Source organism: Gymnogyps californianus, chromosome 1 (assembly GCF_018139145.2).
Source record: "Gymnogyps californianus isolate 813 chromosome 1, ASM1813914v2, whole genome shotgun sequence".
In the NCBI taxonomy this organism is placed as follows: domain Eukaryota; kingdom Metazoa; phylum Chordata; class Aves; order Accipitriformes; family Cathartidae; genus Gymnogyps; species Gymnogyps californianus.
In genome coordinates this window covers 81,358,140-81,376,843 of record NC_059471.1, presented here as the reverse complement: position 1 = coordinate 81,376,843, position 18,704 = coordinate 81,358,140, and the positions used below count along the sequence as shown (strand labels likewise).

At 39.4% G+C, this 18,704-nt stretch overlaps 1 protein-coding gene across 1 annotated transcript in view; it reads left to right on the top strand.

The window, feature by feature from the left end:
* The window catches only part of MID1 (midline 1), a 253,489-nt gene that overhangs the window by 151,143 nt on the left and 83,642 nt on the right, over nucleotides 1–18,704 (top strand). The window contains exon 2 of the mRNA XM_050896708.1: nucleotides 1,524–2,239. Coding sequence (XP_050752665.1) covers nucleotides 1,580–2,239 — 660 coding nt within the window. The 5' untranslated portion in view covers nucleotides 1,524–1,579. The remainder of the gene's footprint in view (nucleotides 1–1,523; nucleotides 2,240–18,704) is intronic.

The window sequence follows — 18,704 nt, the reverse complement described above, 5'->3', positions numbered from 1 at the left end:
CTCCTCACCCTTAATGAACCATGGTTTGTGGGGGATTCTTGTCCATCCCTCCTTTTCCCTGGTCAGGGGAGGAGGTAAGAGTTCACACAACCGAACAATGACTTTACAGTGTAAAGACGATGCAGCTGTGCCATCTGAAGCCATCCTCAGTTATGAGCAACAAAGCTTAAATAGATTGTACTGTGAAGAGGTACAGCTCTGTGAGTGTGAAGCATAGCTTTTCCTTCTGCTTCACTGACCTGTCTGCTTGCGGCAGCGATGGGCCCTTGACGGGAGCTTAGGCAGGGAGAGCTGCGTAGGGCGACTCTTTCAAAACCACTCTCTGTAACGCCGAGCACAGGAAAGGAAGCAAAATGAAGTTTCAGTTGATCTCTGACGGGGGTGTACTGCTGTGTTCTCCAGAAAATCCCATGCCCTCCATTTAAAAGTCATTGATTCCTAATCCACTTCAGGTGATTAATAAAGCAAACTAAAGCAAACAGTAGTTCCTAAGTTTTAGCAGTAGAGAGTACTCACACAAAAGTGGATGCACACACACACACACAAACTCCTCCTAGGCAAATCACACATTTCACTCACTGCATTTTACTATCTTACTCTCTGGAGGCTGTTCTTGTACCAGAGGTTAGGATCATCAGAAATTTGGGCTAAACTACTGTTTAGCATTTACTTCATCCTCCTTCCTTTAGGCATTTCAGTTACAACACTGTGCGATCCTCTAGCTATATTTATCTTACTACAAACATGTATATGATATGTTTTTGGGCATATGTGTACAGGTACATATGCACAAAAGTACAGGTACATATAAATACATTTGCATATGTTCTTGAAATACATAGGAGGAGTATAGTAGTATATGATATATATATCATACATATATTATATATAAAATATCACATGCTTTCCTAGAAACGTTATTCCCTGTATATATTCAGATATATATTTATGCAGGTAAACACAGACATGTACTCTAAATGCTGTGCTATTGCTATAATAGCAAATGAAAATTTCAATCTGATAAAACAACTCTGTTAATTGTAATAGCGACTGTGAGGTTATCGGTTATAATACTCTGGACTAATCCTTGCACAATGCTATACAAAGGTGAAGCTTTTTAAAAAAGTTTTACTACTAGATGAGTGAAGCCAAAAGCAGCATCAGCAGAAGAAATCTAATTTTGCTGTAATAGGCTGTTTGAAGGTCATCATTTTGGGTTTTAATAACGCACAGAAACATCTGCTGTTTTCCTCAATCGCATGAGAGAGAAAGGGAAAGAGAAAGAAATGAAGGAGGAGCTTTTGTTTTGCATTCTTAAGTGAACAGAGAGAGGGGGAAAAAAAATAAAGCAGTCCAGTTTTAAATACCTTGATGTGTGCCTGTGCAGGTTCAAAATGTTAGATTGCTCTCCCGCCCGGCGTGGTGGGTTGATAGCCCCGGGAGCAGTGGCGAAAGTTGACAACCCCCCACAGCTGACCCCTCATGTTCTCCCTCGCCTAATCGAATTTTACATGTGTTTCCAGATAGCTGATCAGCTTCCCTGGATTTTGCTGACGCCACAGGAAAGCTTTGCCTGAAGATGGAAACACTGGAGTCGGAACTGACCTGCCCTATCTGTCTGGAGCTGTTTGAAGACCCGCTGCTGCTGCCTTGCGCTCACAGCCTCTGCTTCAACTGCGCGCACCGCATCCTGGTCTCCCACTGCGCCACCAACGAGCCGGTGGAGTCTATCACCGCCTTCCAGTGCCCGACCTGCCGCTATGTCATCACCCTCAGCCAGCGCGGTCTAGACGGGCTTAAGCGCAACGTCACCCTGCAGAACATCATCGATAGGTTTCAGAAAGCCTCGGTCAGCGGGCCAAATTCCCCCAGTGAGACCCGCCGGGAGCGGGCGTTCGATAGCAACAACATGTCGTCCTGCGAGAAGGTCCTCTGCCAGTTCTGCGACCAGGACCCTGCCCAGGAGGCGGTGAAAACCTGCGTTACCTGCGAGGTGTCCTACTGCGAGGAGTGCCTGAAAGCCACTCACCCCAACAAGAAGCCGTTTACTGGCCACCGTCTCATCGAGCCCATCCCAGACTCTCACATCAGGGGATTAATGTGCTTGGAGCACGAGGACGAGAAAGTTAACATGTACTGCGTGACTGACGACCAGTTAATCTGTGCCTTGTGTAAACTGGTCGGGCGACACCGTGACCATCAGGTGGCAGCTTTAAGTGAGCGCTATGACAAGCTAAAGGTTAGTGCTACCTATCGGCCTTTCTCGCCAAGCAGCGTGTGGTTGGGAAGGAAAGTGCCCTTCGGTTGCATGCTAAATTCCTCATTTGGGCAGGGGTTGGGAAAGGTAGGTGCGCGGTCTCTAATCGCATGAGATACACATACAAATCTATAAGTGCATTTGCTCATCACCATTGAGAAGGTGTCAGATTTTGCTTAAAGAAAGATTCCTTAGTTGCGCTTTGGTTTCTCTACAGCTATCATAAGGAATATGTAGCATATACTACTGTTTAGGTGAATTTTCTTATCTGCCTACAGCTTTATTCGTGGCAGCTGGCAAGGTTTAGTGCTGACTGCACACAGGCACTGATTGAAATGCCAGGCATTCCTTGCGTACGCTCTGCTGTTGATTATTTTTCATTTGGTTGCTTTCATTGTGAAAAGCCCTTTGCATCGTTGCTAACAGGCGATGCATTTATTCGTGCTGGCTTCAGTGATGCCAGCTGCCCGTCCAGCCAAGGAAACTGAATGCCGGCTCCGCTCTTCCCGTGCTGTCTCCCACCCAGGCTTGCAGGCGGTGCAGTCCTGGAGACAAAACCAAAATTTTTTCTGAGCTTCTTGTGGCATTCCCACGGTTCGGTGAGCTACTGGCACATCTCCTGCCAGGTAGCCGGGTGGCTCCGGCAGCCCCCTGGCCCTGCGCAGGATGCCCTGGGTGGGGTGGCAGTGGGCAGCCAGGTCACAGGGTGCTCTGGTGGCTCTCCAGGCTGCTGGCAGAGGCACAGCTCCTGCCAGTGAGGCCACAGCGAGTGGCCACCCACCCACCTGGGTGTACATTCCTCTCAAGCTGATTTAGGTGCTGCTGCAGAGCAAAGACAGGAATTAAGCACCCCACACTTTCCTCCACCCAGTCCCTCTGGACAGTCTGCGTGTGCCTGTGTGTGGCTGGAGGGGGATTTTTTTTAAAGATGGACTGCAATCGAGAAACCACGAGGGCAAAGCTTATCTGTCAGCCTTCTCACTCGGAATTTCAGAGGTGGAAAAAGAAACTGAATTAATAGGTTTAACTAACTGAAAGGTTTTATTAAAAGTTTTAAGACAAAAATATGTGGCTGCACACATATCTATGATAACTTTATGTGAGTGCAGGTGAAATCTGCATACACATGCTGTGTGGGTTTTGTGCCTCTATGCATGTGCAAACATGCAGATCATATTCTATGATTGTTTTAGCATAATGAAAGACACTTCTTTACCTGGACCTCATAGCTTCCTTTCATCTCTTAAAGACTTTTTTATCTACTAAGGAGGAGTTGTTATTTTTGCTTGCTTTTTTTTTTCTAAACTGGTTTGTTATTTTAATAGGTAAGAGTTTAGCCATTGATAAAATGGGGCATGGACTATAAATGTGAACAGAAGGTGCCTGGACTTACAGTAGCTTTCAATAATCCAATGGGTTTATATCCTTAACAGGTGCTACTATTTAGTAAGCTAACAGTGATTGAACAATTGTATTGTTTATCAACTTTATATGAGTAGGAATGCACTACTTAACATGAAATACCCTCAGAATTAAATACTAGATAAGTATATTTTTGAGGATGTCAATAAATATTAAATATTTCTTAGTGTTGGTGTACTTAGATATGGCAAATCTTGAAAGAAGACTTTGAAAGGCATGTATCTTCTCCTGAGATCTTTGACTTTGTATTGCAGATAGGAAGAAAAATTTAGGGTATTTCTGCCTGATCTATGGCTTTTCTGTGCCAAGACGCCTAAGCAAACTCTGAATGGGTATCTCAGACAGCAAGGAACGTTGACTTTAGACGTTACACAATTTAGCTAACTTGGCAGAAGCCTAATAAAGTACTTTCTGCCAGCCACCTCGAAGAGTAATTCAAGTACTAATTTAATGGTTACCTTAGGCCTAGGTCAAATAACTCTTTCCTTGTAATGGCAACTCCTATCATTGTGTATAATATCTGTACAACTTTTTTTGAGATGTGGACTTCCTTTGTACCCAAACTATCTAAAAGTACTTTATACGGATAATCATTAACCTACATGAAATCCGGTTCCTATCCCCTTTGTCATGAGGCAGCCTATTTCACTTTGCTAATGCCAGTGATGACATTAGTCATGCCAATTATGCCAGCGGTTATGACATGTTTATACTCTGAGCCCAGGAACAGTAGACTAGGTAGTTTCCATCCAGATCCAGTGTCCGTTCTCTGTTCCTAAGAAGGTAACCTGAAAACTATGTCTTTCCTTTCCTCATTGCCTCTTCCATCTCAGAAATTTGTGCTGTTTTATATATCAAAGTCCAAGAATGAGATTTTCAGTTCTGTAGATTGGGAGTTATCCTTCAGGAGTAAAGGAATGATATGTGTTCACACCAGCGTTTGGTCGCTGAGAAGCAAGAATTTCAGGTCCATTTTCGCGTTCAGGTCTCCTCCTCGATAAATGGTGATACGACCTCTTGAGTCACTGGTCATGCTGCTAACGTAAATCTTAGGTACGAGCTTGCAGATGGTCTTTGTTAACTTACAGATAATGTGCACACGCCATTGGCAAATTCAGTGTTCAAGTGGATCAGAAAATCCCCACCTGGAAAAACGGGTTGTTGCTTGCTATATTGCTGCTGCAGGTTTTTAAAATACGTGGGGTTTGACAGATAGGCTACCCAAAGCTTTAAAAAAAATTCTGAAAGAATGAGCATGCAGTAGCCAATAGTATAGTGGATTCATTCAAAAATGAGTGGTTAATTGTATCTTTAAAAAAGAAAAGCAAAACCACTTCGAGTGACACTTTCTTTCTTGTGGTTTTCTTTTTAAACCGGCACATTGTTGATGCTAACAACAGCAACTGGTGTTGCTCTGGGTGTCAAGCTATGCTAATTACTTGCATTCTCTTCCAGCGGTGTTACTAATTATTTAAACAATATCTCACCCTTCATTAAGCATAGGACAAAAGATGCCGTTACAATCTAGCTCCTTTTGTGGCAAAAATGAAACCCCTTAATTAGGAGTTCTGTACGCTTGTCCAACAGAGGCGTCTATGCTGAAGTGTGTTTAACAGTCAATGTAATAGCAATTGTGGACATCTGAAAATGAGAAAGTGTTTTCCTTTGGCAACTACGGCTCCAGCCCTGAGAGCTGCTTTTCTTTCTCAACTTGTACTGGGGTGGAGGGGGTTGAGGGCACTTGTGTTCTTCCAGGAGCAGTCCTTTCTTGCTTAGTTACACGACCACATGATATACCTTCGTGCTTATAGCTATTTTAGTGTTTATAGATGTGGTGTTGGGGTTTTTTTAAGTAGATCATAGACAGATGCATATTAAAAATGGAAAAATGATAAACCATGACTAAAACAGAGAACAGGAAATATCCTGGTGATATGCTGAATTTATGAGGTGGTGGTCAAAATTGTGGTATAAATTAGAAATAATTTTTAGCTACATAAACACTGAGAGCTTTAAAAATAGAAGGTGCAAATGCTTACACTGAGCCCACCATATTACCTCAAAGAAAATATTTATGGCTAATTAGTTTTGATATTGATTCTTTGTTTTTGGTCTTGTTGCAATGGAAAGGAAAAGACAATTGAAAAATATGTTCATTTTTTTCAGAGAAAATTCATAAAATTATTGTTCTATAGATGTATTTATACTCAAGAAAGTGATAAGAAAAATGAAAAGATAAGATTTATTTTGAACAAGAGAGAATATTTGGGGGAGAAGTTACAAGGTGTGGATGGAAAGATATTGCTCATTTAATATTTGCTAAGAGCCATGAAAAAGTGTAACAAAAGAGGAAGATAGACAATAAGCTGTATTTTTAAATGGTGTAAAGCCAGCATAACTCCATTGAAACCAATGTTTTTACTCACCTTCATGTTTACTGAGAATCTGGCAGCTGACGCATATATTCTTGCCAAAACATAATTTTGGCACAATTTTTGTAGTGCTTAGTCAAGCAAGATCTTTTGTTGAATTGAACTGCTGTAGGTTAGCTGTGGTTCTCCATGTTTTTGTTTGAATCTTATTAGTGCTGACGTGTATTGGGCATGTTTATGAAGGCAGGGCAGTCCTCTGAATGGCACTCAACAATTCCAGGAACAAAAGGGAGCTTCTTGTTTGTGTGGTTTTCACCTAGTTTTAGTGGCAGAATCCATACACATCTATCTTTCCTACACTGTTGATTCAGGATGCAAGGATTTGGTTTTCTACAGCGTGTCAATTCCATTACTCATAAATATTTTTTTGGTGGGAAGCAGCCATAAACTGTTTCCATGTAGGGAGAACTGCATTCAACTCTTATAAGCCTACTTTGACTGTGTAAAGGTAGGAGACTTTGTCAAGTCCACAGCTTCTACAAATAGAGCGCAAAAATAAGTCTGCTTCCCTGCTATGTGTATTATGAATTGAAAAACTTCTCATATTTAAATGTCTTTGCAGAGATACTGGCAAAATATGTGTTGAAGCTTTACGACTATTTTTATTTGGCATTATTTTGTAGTTGCAGCTTGATCATTAATTGGTATACTGGGATACCATAAGAACCCAGCACTTACAAATCTGTACTTATACAAACAGTGGGGTTGACAATCCAGGAACACTGCTTTCTGGATTTACATATAAATATATTATGCACATACATGTAAATATGTGTCTATATATATTTTATTCATTTTATGCACATATTTTAGTGCTTGTGTTGGTATATAAAGGCAATACTACATATGCTTGTATGTATGTGTATGTAGACTTGTTTGTCTAACAGAAATACATGTAATTTCTAGCGATGTCTAAGTTCACGAATGTCTAGAATCTTGAATTTGAATAAATACACATATACCTGTATTTTAAGTAAATATATACAGTTTCATATATATGTGTACATCAGTAAAAATATATTTGATCACATATATTTATATATAAACTACACGTTAATTGTTTTACTTGTGTCCTGGTTTTGGCTGGGATAGCATTAATTTTCTTCTTAGTAGCTGGTACAGTGCTGTGTTTTGGATTTAGTGTGAGAATAATGTTGATAACACGCTGATGTTTTAGTTGTTGCTAAGTAGCGCTTATCTTCAGCCAAGGACTTTTCAGTTTCCCATGCTCTGCCAGCAAGCAGGTGTGCAAGAAGCTGGGAGGGAGCAGAGCCGGGGCAGCTGACCCGAACTAGCCAAAGGGATATTCCATACCATAGGCTGTCATGCCCAGTATATAAACATAAGGGAGTTGGCTGGGAGGGGTGGATCACTGTTTGGGCATCAGTTAGTGGATGGTGAGCAATTGCATTGTGCATCACTTGTCTTTTCTTGGGTGTTATTTCTCTCTTTTTTTTGTTATATTCCTTTTCATTACAATTATTATCATTATTATTGTTAGTATTAGATTTTATTTTACTTTAGTTATTGAAACTGTTCTTACCTCAACCCATGAGTTTTACTTTTTTTTCCCCAATCCTCCTCCCCACCCCACTGGGAGGGGGAGGGGGGAGCAGCTGCACAGTGCGTGGTTGCTGGCTGCGGTCAAACCGTGACAACTTGGTATCCATTTTTAATATTCCATGCATGTATTTTTTTTTAGTAGCTGAATATTTTCACATCTAAATTTGTAGTTTTCCTGTGTATCCTTAACTTTACTAACTTCCTATTTAATGGAAGCTATTTAACTAAAAAAAGTCCAACTGATATGTAAAGACATAGTATGTCAGTGTTACAGTGGTATGTGTTATTAAACATTTAAGTAAGTGGCACTTTCCCTTACATTGTACTTAATAGATTCAGAGTGTAGAAAGTTACTTTCTATAGTGGCACTTATGCAAGTTTAACGTATAGTTAAAACACTATATCCAACCTGACAAAATGTGGAACTCATGGACTTTCATTACTATTAGGTTATTATTAGATTAGATGCAGCTTGATATTATTATTAGATTAGATATTGCTTGACAGATATTTCAGTGTATTAATTTTTTATGAAATTAAAATGATGAATGCTCACATCTATTAGTATGGAATATTATCTGATATTACTTAACCCAGAAATAGATGCAACAATATAACTAACTGCTGTGCTTCAGTATGTGCAAAGATCCAAAAATATTAAGTTGTTGCATGGAAGAGGACTGATATAGGAATGAACTATTTTACTACAAAGATTTTTCCAGCTACACTTATTTTATGACATTAATATATAAATATTAAGGCAGACTTTAGAACATTCTCTCCTTAGTCTAGTGTTTTCTCAAGTGGCTGTGTTTCCACCATCTGGTATTTCTTTGGTAGAGTTTAGAAGGATAATAGAAAATGTCAATACAGTAATAACAACATTAGTCTTTTTGGGGGGGGGGGGGGGTTGGTTGGGGTTTTTTCATAAATTTTAGACTGTTTTAGCATAGTTTGAAGTTCTTTGTGTTTATGACTGTGGATAATGAACTATGACTTTACAATAGTTATAAGTACTATGAGATTGTTTTTATTTTATCTACCTAAGATCCTTTAAATAATATAAGCCATAGTTTTTTAAAACTTACTTTCACAAATTTAACAGTTGGCAAGTCTTTAAAAAATGTTCACATACTACTTATTTCCTTCAATTTTTAGTGGAAATGATGGTGTTGAAGGCATAATCTATTCAGGAAGAACAAGAGAATTAAATAAAACCATAAGTAGTATGGCATTATTATCTTTGTTCTCATGACTCTGGTTTCCAGGGAAGCCAGACTAGGCATTAAGTAAAATGTATTTTCATACTTTTCCATGGATCTGGTCCAAACTGTTCAGATAAAGGACTTTAAGTCCATGTTCTAGCTCTGAATTTGCTTATTGTAACGACCTCTTGATGGACCCTTCCTTGCTTATGTGTTTTTAGACAGTACGATGCTTGAAGGTTGGTGGTGGAATATAATGCACGACAGATACTTCCTCAGAATGAGAATTAGTGTTAAAACAATAAATAATAAAGCAATAAAAATGGAACTGAAGCAAATAGATCAGGTTAAGGGCAAATAAAAAACTTTTTTAGAACTTTGGGCACAGGTTGATCCTTTGTTTAGGAAAGGTAGTGTCTGCCTACCAGAGTAACAAAGATAGGGTTGGTATCAGGAAAAGTTACAAACAAGTGACCTTTCAAAGGCAGAACATTTACGGGTTTTAGCATTACAGCACATTTTCTTATAACTGATAAACAGAATAAGTAAGCTAATTATTTTAGTGCTTTACCGGGGAATGATAAAGCTAGTTGGGGGAGTATGGCTAAAAACACTTCCCACAGACAGTAGGCTAAAGCACTCTTTGGTGGCATTGAGAGGTGTGTGGAAGGATAAGAATATGTATGTCTATACGTTAGGTATGTATATTCTGAACTTATTTTAAGGTATAATCTTGTTTTAATGCAAATATTTAAAAAAATGTGACAGCAAATACATTTTCAGACAAAGGTGAAGGTGGTTAATAGTATGCTTTAAATAGGAGGAAACCCACTCCAAAACCTGGATGTAAATATCTCCCAAATAAGCACTGCAGAACACTCAATATTCAGATTTCTCTCAAGCTTTAATTTAATATGTTAAATTACTTCATGAAGAGACATCCAAATTACTTTAACTCTGCCCTGTGATGACACACAATCATAGGAGCATGGTTAAAGCTTTTTAGTTCTTCATCTTATGTTGAACAATTTTCATGACCTATTATATTTTTTTTTCATATTGTCTGATCTTAAAACACAAATCCAGCAATGATCCCAGTACACTACTTTCCATTTCAGGCTTTACAAGTGTACATCTATTATGATTTTCTTTGACCCTCTTTTTTCAGCAAAATGTACACTTCCTAGCAAAATAATAATACTTGTATGTATCCTCAGCACTGTGAACCTATACATAGGGGTTCATACCAGTCAGAAACGGTGCCTAATTTGGAAAGCCTGAATATTCCATGGAGAGGGAATCTCCTCCAGAAGGTCACGGACTGGAAAGCCGTGTTGGGTTGCTAAAATACGCTTTGGACTCAAAGCCTGATATGGGTGGTAAGACTGTGTGTTCCCGCTTTCTCCCATCTCTATTTACCTCTCACCAAAACCAGCCATCCAGCCCCCTATCTCCCTTGGCATCCCTTGACACTCCACGCAGGAAGCCTTTTCTTTTGCTGGGAAGGACGTTGTTGCCCTCAAGAGCGAGCACCCACACCGAGGACGTGGGGCAAGGGAATTCCTGCCCTTCACAGCTTTCACATCTCATTTATAATGTGCTGTTGCAGATCAGACAGAGCCTGCTCTGTTTTCCAGTTATCTAAAGTCAGTGAAAAATGAAGGAGGAGCAAAGAAAACAGAAAATTAGATTATTTTATCATAGTGTGACTATACTGAGTTATTCCTAGACCTTCCGTAAATGCTTATTTAAGCAATTCTTACCCTTTTACAGTATAAATGCTTAATTGAAAGCGCATTGTCTTCATCAGTAAAGTGCTTAGAACACATTGGGTAGCTAATAAATAAGTAATCTATCACTGACTTTCTTGATGATGTGCCTTGATGGTGCCAGCAGGATTGCTTTTTACGATAGCCTTTTCTTTTTTAATTTCTGCAGGCTGGAGTGGAAGTAGCACTTGTTTTACGAATTTCTCCTTTGTGCGGGGTGTTGGTCCTATGCAATATCCCAGTTTACAACTGTGGAAGAGGAGCACATGCAGGGTTGTTTTAATGCCTTAGACAAAAGCGCTTGAGGGACTGGAGCTCTGGGCTGCCTCTGTACCTTACAGGTCCCCTCCATGAGAGCTTACCGACCAGCTTTCAGCTGTCGCCAGTTGCCAAGATGTGAGACATTGTTGTAGCTAGAATTGCACTGCAAAATTTAGAAAATTCTGTGCTGCCTGCTAGCACCTGTGTATTTGCACATACACCTTGTCTCCTCTGAAAGAGCTCCGTGAGATTCTGAGCGCTGAAAACTGGAAAGGGAAGAAAAAGGAACAAGCAATGAGTCCATAGTCAGGAGTATGGTTCTGTAGAAATATTTCCCCATCCATCTCAGTTACAACACTATTGCACTTCCAGAATTTTTGGGCTATTTATGTGTTTGTATTGAATACATGCTCAAAGTTGCATCAGTTTGACTTTGAAAGCAACAAGGTTTGGTGGTTTGGTTTTTTTCCCATGCTCACAACATTTGTGTTTTTGGAGAAATGAAAATTTCCTGCCAAAATGTAATCTCAGTCTTCTCTTTTGAGACTTTTGCAATTTTAGCTTCCTTATAGTATGTTGGCCGTAATAACATAAAGTAACAGTATGATCCTATAATTATATTTTACAGTATGAGAGGGCACAGATGAGAAATGTAACTGGAGTGCCTATGGCTAGCTTTTTCCTTTGTGATTTATCTGTTCAAGTAGTTGTGATATTGAGAATGATCTTCTAAAGTATGACAGACCCCTCATTCATAGCCTTTTAGTGGCCCACAGAACATTGGCTGCAGAAATCAAATGCTGAAAATTTGAAAAGGCAAGGATATTTTGGTGGAGTAATATACCATATGCAACTTCATATCTATATGGAAGTTGAGGGTTTTTTAAGGAAAAAAAAAAAAAGGAAATCTCTGTGGGCATTTGTGACTGGAATAGACGGTATTCCACTGTACTATCATCTCTGCCAACTGCATCTGTAAAGTATAGAAATTATTTTACTTAATTTTACTATGGTAATTCCCAAAGGCTCAATTCAAAAGAAGTCCTGTAATATAAGATCTTGTACAAGTACATGAGATGTAATCCCAGGTTTAAGGAATATTCATTCAACTATGCTTAGAACAAAATATGAAAGCAAGCATGACAGGTATGTAGAAAATTTATATGGTCACAGTAATATTCAGGCGAGCTGTTGGCATCATGTAATGGATAAGATTAAATAAGAAAAAAGTTTTAAATTAATATTGGCTAGTTCCACTAGTCAGCGGAGGCACTACTATTTGATTTCTTATAGTTTTTCTGGTTTGAAATACAGTAGCCTCACTCTCCCTTGTCACTACACTGAAAGGCCTGGATTTTGTGCCCTTCATCTACGTGAACAGGTCTGAGTGCAACTCCTGGCTCTGTATGTCCTGTCTTATGTGCCAGTCTAATAACAAATTAATTCTGATGTCCAAACTGATGTTATTACACTGTTATAACAGTACTCGCTATTGACTGAAAATTGACACTCCCTAAATTTGAAAAAAGAACTGAAATATGAGAGATTCCAAAATATCAGAGAATCTCTATGTCAAGATTCTCTTCTATCTCATAAGTGTTTCAGCTTTTTTTTCTTAATGAAATTATGGGTTTGATATCACATTCTGTTTCCAAAGGGTATTCTAAATAAAATGAAAATAAAAACCTGGTACAATGAGGTCTTTCATGTAACATATGCAACAGCTCATATAAATTAAAATAAATAGTAATAAAATGTATAGTCTTTTCTTCAAAAGCTAAAAAGTACAGAGGGGCCTTTTCGATGTCATTACTTCCTAGTGCCATACTGCATGAATCATTTCTTACACCATTACTTACTGTAGGCTCACCAGTTGTGGGTGATAAATCATTGTTAATACCAGGACAGATGAAGATGGGAGCAGCAATCTACTGTTAGGCTGAGTGAAGAGATGGGAGCGAGAGGGGGATGGAGCTCTTGGGCCCCAGGACTAATATCAGGATGGGATTGTTAATATAGCTCTTGTTATAGGTATGCCTAAAATCATAAGCCACCCCAGCATTTTTTTCTGTATTGTTTCCTGTAATTCCACCTGTAATTCACACACATTTTGAAATACATACTTTAAAGGTATTAAACTTCTATTTTTGCCTCAGAAGATAAACACTAACCTGTTAAACTACAAATAAGCTGGAACATCTCTGATGGCAGAGAGTACTGGAAGGTTTCTTAACACGCTCAGAGTATCACAGCTGGAGGAAGCAATGGCTAATTTGAAGCTGATGAAGAAAAAAAATAATAAAAGTGCTTCCCTGATCAAAATAATTCAGCTTTTCTCTTTTCTCTAAAAGTATCCACATATATGCAAACAAAACTTAAGACTTGTCAAACTCTCCTGTTTACCCCATGCAGTTTATATTGAGATTTCATGCTATCTATGAATAACAATGTCAATTCAAGCTTGTAATGCATTTGAATGTCAGAGAAATTTTCCATATCTAAGTCTAGCTGATAGGTAAAATTAGTTAAAGGTGAAAAAGAAAATACATTAACTACTAGAGAAATGAAAACATCCTGTGACAAAGGGAAAGAGAAGAACCTACGCTGATGTATTGGTTATATAGATTAATGTTCTCTTGGTAAGCACCCAGCGCTTTACTCTAAGACTGGCTGGCAGTTGCTGTAGGTTCCCATGTTACAGTAGCCTCCTCACTGAAACTCATCTCTGTGTTTCTGGAGACGTACTGGCTATTTTGAAATGTGAGGCTATACACCCGAGTTTTGTTATTTGCTGTGATACAGTCAAACTTTAAAAGAGATTAAAGACAGGCAGCCGTTCACAACATATGTGTCTTGTGGTAGAAGCATTAAGCAGACTCGTTAGGCTATAGCTAATGACAGTGTGTGCAAACTTTTTTTCCAGATTAAACCAGCAATGAGAATATAACTCATTCAAACTGAATTTGAGCAATATCTATCTTAATCGTATGTTACTAAAGAGAAGAAAACATATTGATCAGTGTATGGATGACAGTTCATCTGAGTAGGTATTTAAAATGTTTTATTTGTGGCCCAAAGACTCTAAACACATACATGCAAGGTTGTGCACATCAAAGGAATAATTGAAGGAATTATTAAAATATTACAAATAATATTTGACTGACATCGTCATTTTAAAAAAATTAAAATTTGTCTATCCAAAAATAGATGTTTTCAATGCCTTTCCCAATATACCAAACCTGACTATATTCTGTAAACTATAAAAGGGGAAAAATACATGTGCAGGTATGCAAGAGATTGGTAGAGGTGAATGCTTGGGAGAGAAAGCCCCTGTGTTTTTCCAGCAGTCACGGACCTCCTGGTCGCTCTGTGGTCTTTCCTATGGTTCCTGCTTCCCCCATGTAGACGGCTGCTGGGGCAGCGGGTCACTCCAGGATGGCCCTGCCAACGCTGGGGCTCTCCCACTGTACAGGGTGGTCTTCAGCTTGGGTGGAGTGAGCCGCATTTGCTTTTCTGTGAGTAAGTGTTTGCTGTTGGAAGGCTAGCACTGAGGGTTAAAATTTGGCTGTACATTGAAAACTCTGCCATGTGAGGGAGCTCCTGCGTTGAGGCCCTTTTTCATCCCAGGGGGTGAAAGGTTCCCACTTACTGAAAGGGCTCGAGATGCCCGGTGAGGTTATGCAAACTTTGGGTGAATGTATATGATGCAATCTTTTCTTTCATGTGCCTTAAGTATGGGCAGGTGGTGTTCTCTCCCCTGCATTTGATTACAACCTTCCACTTAAAAAATATGCTGCAGCTTGCTGGGGAAGGGGCATTATATTAGACATACAATAATGTTTTCACCCTCTTTTGAGCATTTCTTATGATCACTCTTGAGGAAAAAGTGACCTTTCCATTCAGATCCACCAATTAAAGCAGCAACCATGAAGTTTTTTTGTGTTTTTTTTTTTTTACATTGTCTTTCCCTCTGCTGAATTAGCTTTCTTTTCAGACTTGGTAGACACGTGCTCCAGCTCTCCTGAAATTCCGATGCACTGAAATTCTTATGCAGGCAGGATGCTATGAATTACTGTAGTTCTTTTTGGGTAAGAATACTATCAGAGGAACCTTTTATTACCACTTTAATTTACTTGATTACTTCCAGCTTTGTCCATATTTATACAAATTGAAAACCTTTGTCTGAACATACAGTGAATTACTCTAAGTAATACCGCCTCTTTAGATTAATAATTTTCTTGTAATGTCTTTTGTTAAAAGAGGCTGGATAAAGAGAGTGATAAGCTAATAAAACATTTTTCTGAACACCTGAAAAACGTTTAAATGAAGTCTGAATTTTGAGCAGTTTTAAATGGGTTCTTGCTCTGCCTAAATCAGTTTGCACATTCTCACTTGAAAGCAATGTAATTTTTCTGTCAAATAAATCACTACTACTCTTTAGGAAAAATCAAACAAACAAACAAGCAAACAAAACCGATTTGGAGTTCTGCTCTTAAATCTCATAATGCTTAATTTCAGCACTGTTGAAGTCAGTGAAGTCTTTAGATTTTAATGTGTACAATATCAAAATAATTTTGAATAAATTAGGGAGCTATTTTAGACTAATTGCTGCCTTTATTGTGTGCAGAGTTGAGTATTTACAGTATAGGGGTACAAGTAAATTGTTGGGTTACAGGTAAATGATTGTCACACGTTACAAATTCAGATGTGGGAGACTATTTTGTAATGACTCTGCTTATAGTTAGCAATGAAACTGTCACTCCAAGGAAGAAAACAACAGAAAAGTAGAGGGGAGGATGCTTGGTTTTTACATTTTTTTTTCTGACATATTCTAAGCGTGGTAGGAACCGCAGTTCACCCTGAAGTTCAAGACCGGAGTGCCTCATTGAATGACTCCCGCTTGCAGAATGGGCTCTGAATCTGCTGTCACGTGTTTTCCTTGGAGGAACTCATTTCCTTCCTGAGGAGGTCTGCAAGGTCACGCAAATATCCGATCTTGGAAGCTGCCTGTTTCAAGGCTGCTCTCTGAGTCATTTCTACAGAAAAATTCATAGGGAAAGTCTGTCAGAAACCCTGGAGTGTAGCTAAGCGCTTCAGTAATGGGAAGCCATTTTAAACTGGGCATGCCAGGTAGAAGAGAAGTGTTCTGAAGCTTTGGCGGTTTGTTCTCTTACATAGTATGTATCTAATTTCAGTATTCTTGTTTAAGAGTCAGAATTCATGTAATTGGTTTCTAGTGCTGTCAAGCAGTAACAGCTTGGTAGTGTGAGTAAAAGGCCTCCTGTCCAGTCTTAAAAATTTGGCCCTATGACTACTTTTGCTTTGTATTATGTTCACAGTATATACCAAATTCTGGCCTGAGGCACACCAGCAGAATCCCACATTGCTTCAGCAACTATTACTGGATTTTTTGATTATTCTTATTTACTAATTATTTATTTATTAGGTACTTATTATTGACTATTTGGGGTTTTTCTTACTTATAGTGTTAGTACTGAGAGTACATTATGGGATCACTGAACTTATTTAACAAGCCCACTGCTGCCAAAAAATGGTTTATCCTGTTACATTGTTCTGCCTATCTTTTCTGCATGCTACTGTCGTCCTGCTGAAGGAGCTCCGGTACTTGTGCGACCCTTTGGTGAACTGATTCCCTGCATTTTCTGCTGGCAGCGAGCAGCCCCGGCAATGAAGTGGTGCAGGCATGCCTGAGGTGGGACGGCTGAGTCTACTCCATTTTTTCCCTCCTTAGGCACCCAGCTGTCTTCACTGACCGCTCAGGTGTGCTCTAGGAAGACTGCTGCGCTAGGTGCTGATAGTAGATGCACAAGTCAGGTGCCTAAAATACAGTTTCCCAGCAGCCAGATCAATTTAATGGCTGGTTTCTGTGCGTCCACCGTTTTCCCCCTCCTGTAGCAGTGCATCCCTACCTCCTTCTCAGCATCTGTGCTATGCCTGTCCAATCCCACCCTGAGCTGTGCCAGCTCTCAAGGTTGGTAAAAAACCAACTCTGCATAGTAAGTGAATAATTTTCTGGATGTCTAGCAAGTTGAAATGACTCAGTGATGGGTCAGACTTACTCTGGTTCTGGCACAAAGTAAAGATGAGAATCTTACAGAGTAGGACAGGGAGGAAAGTGATTGAATGGACTTTAAATATTATCCGAAGCAAGGAGGAGCAATTCCACCTATAGCCCTTAACTGTGTATAAAAAGGGGATATAGCAACTTCTCTATGTCCAGCTCTGTTAAGGGTTGTTCTCTTTATCACCACCGAATGCTGTTACGATGTACAGATGTGACTCTTGACATTGAGACAACCTTTCAGAATTTGAGGAAAGCTGAAAAAAGAAAGCTTTCTTTTTCCTTGTGTCGTTAAGTGGCCAAAAACTATTTTTGCCAATAAAAACAACTGTATTGATAAACAAAGCAAACTAAACTACAGAGGTACAAAAGTGGTGCTATAACTATGCCTGCACAAAGACTTTTTTCAGTACAAAAATTCCCTGCAGGAGTTACGCCCCTTACATGATGTTAGCACTCTGGCAAAAGCTTCTAATGTAGCTTCTAGTGTGAAGCTGCGGCTTTTGTTGGGAATAGTGGTAGGAGAACAAATTTGATCTCTGGAGATTTTTTACACTCCTGCTGTGAATTTTGCCCTATGATTAGGCTTCATGTCACCCCCTAGTATGTACTTAAAACTTACTGTAAGTCCTCCAGACAGTTCCAAAAAAATTGAACAAATATTTCACAAATCTGGCTTAAAGTTTGAGCTTGGAAGCAGTCACAGAAGTAATTTGTTTTAGATTTCCTTGAGAACCCTTGCTAGATTTCTAGAAGGGATGTAATCTTTTCTGCTTTGGGAAAAGTTTATCCATGAAAAATATGGACAAAACTGAGGATTTGTTATTTATGTATTTATTTTGATTTATACACGTGACTTTTGAAACAGTCCTGGAATATTCCTTGAAATATAGTGAAATGGATCTGTCTGGTAATTCCCTTTTGACCACAAACCAGCAGGACTTCAATAGCTGAGCTGCAACAGGTGTAGATATATCTGATTTTTAAGAACTCCTGTCAGAGCCTTCCTACTTTCTCACAGACTACAGGATCAAATGGGCTTGGGAGTCGTGCTCACTAAAACAGGGCTATTCTAAACTAAATAAAGAGCAAATTCCAAAACACATCAGAGCTAATTTGCCATTGTTTTCACCATAAACCATAATGAATCCTCATCAAATGAATGCAGCTGCTATGGTGCTGTATCCAAAATAATGTAATTAAATTGCTGCTTGGGGAATTTTAGAATATAAATTTGGCAGAGACTCATTACTGGCAATTCGACAGCGAAGCATTTATAATCTTATCCAGAGGGGCGATCCTGTGTTCTGTCATTCTAAGAACAGAGAGGAGAAACAGAACCAGGATGACAAATGGCCAGACCGAAACCTGAAACAAGAAACCGCAAGAACTTAAGGCTAATCCAAGCCATGCTGGAAAGCCTATTGGGAAGGCAAGGGGAGGACAGGAGGAGAAACCTTGGATGGGTTACATTAGAAAAATTCTCCACCGCTCTCTGCGGTGACAAGGTCAACAAGGAAAGAGGGTCCACCAAAGGGAGCCTGCAGGAGCCACAGCTTTGCCACCATCAGGGTCAACCCCTAATCAGGCAAAGGTAGCTCTGGGGCATCATGCCCAGAGCTGACTCGTCCTCCCTGCCTGCTCCCCTACAAAAACGTTCCCCCCCCATGCTGTCAGCGAGTGTGTGGATGCTTGATCGTAACTTAAACAACC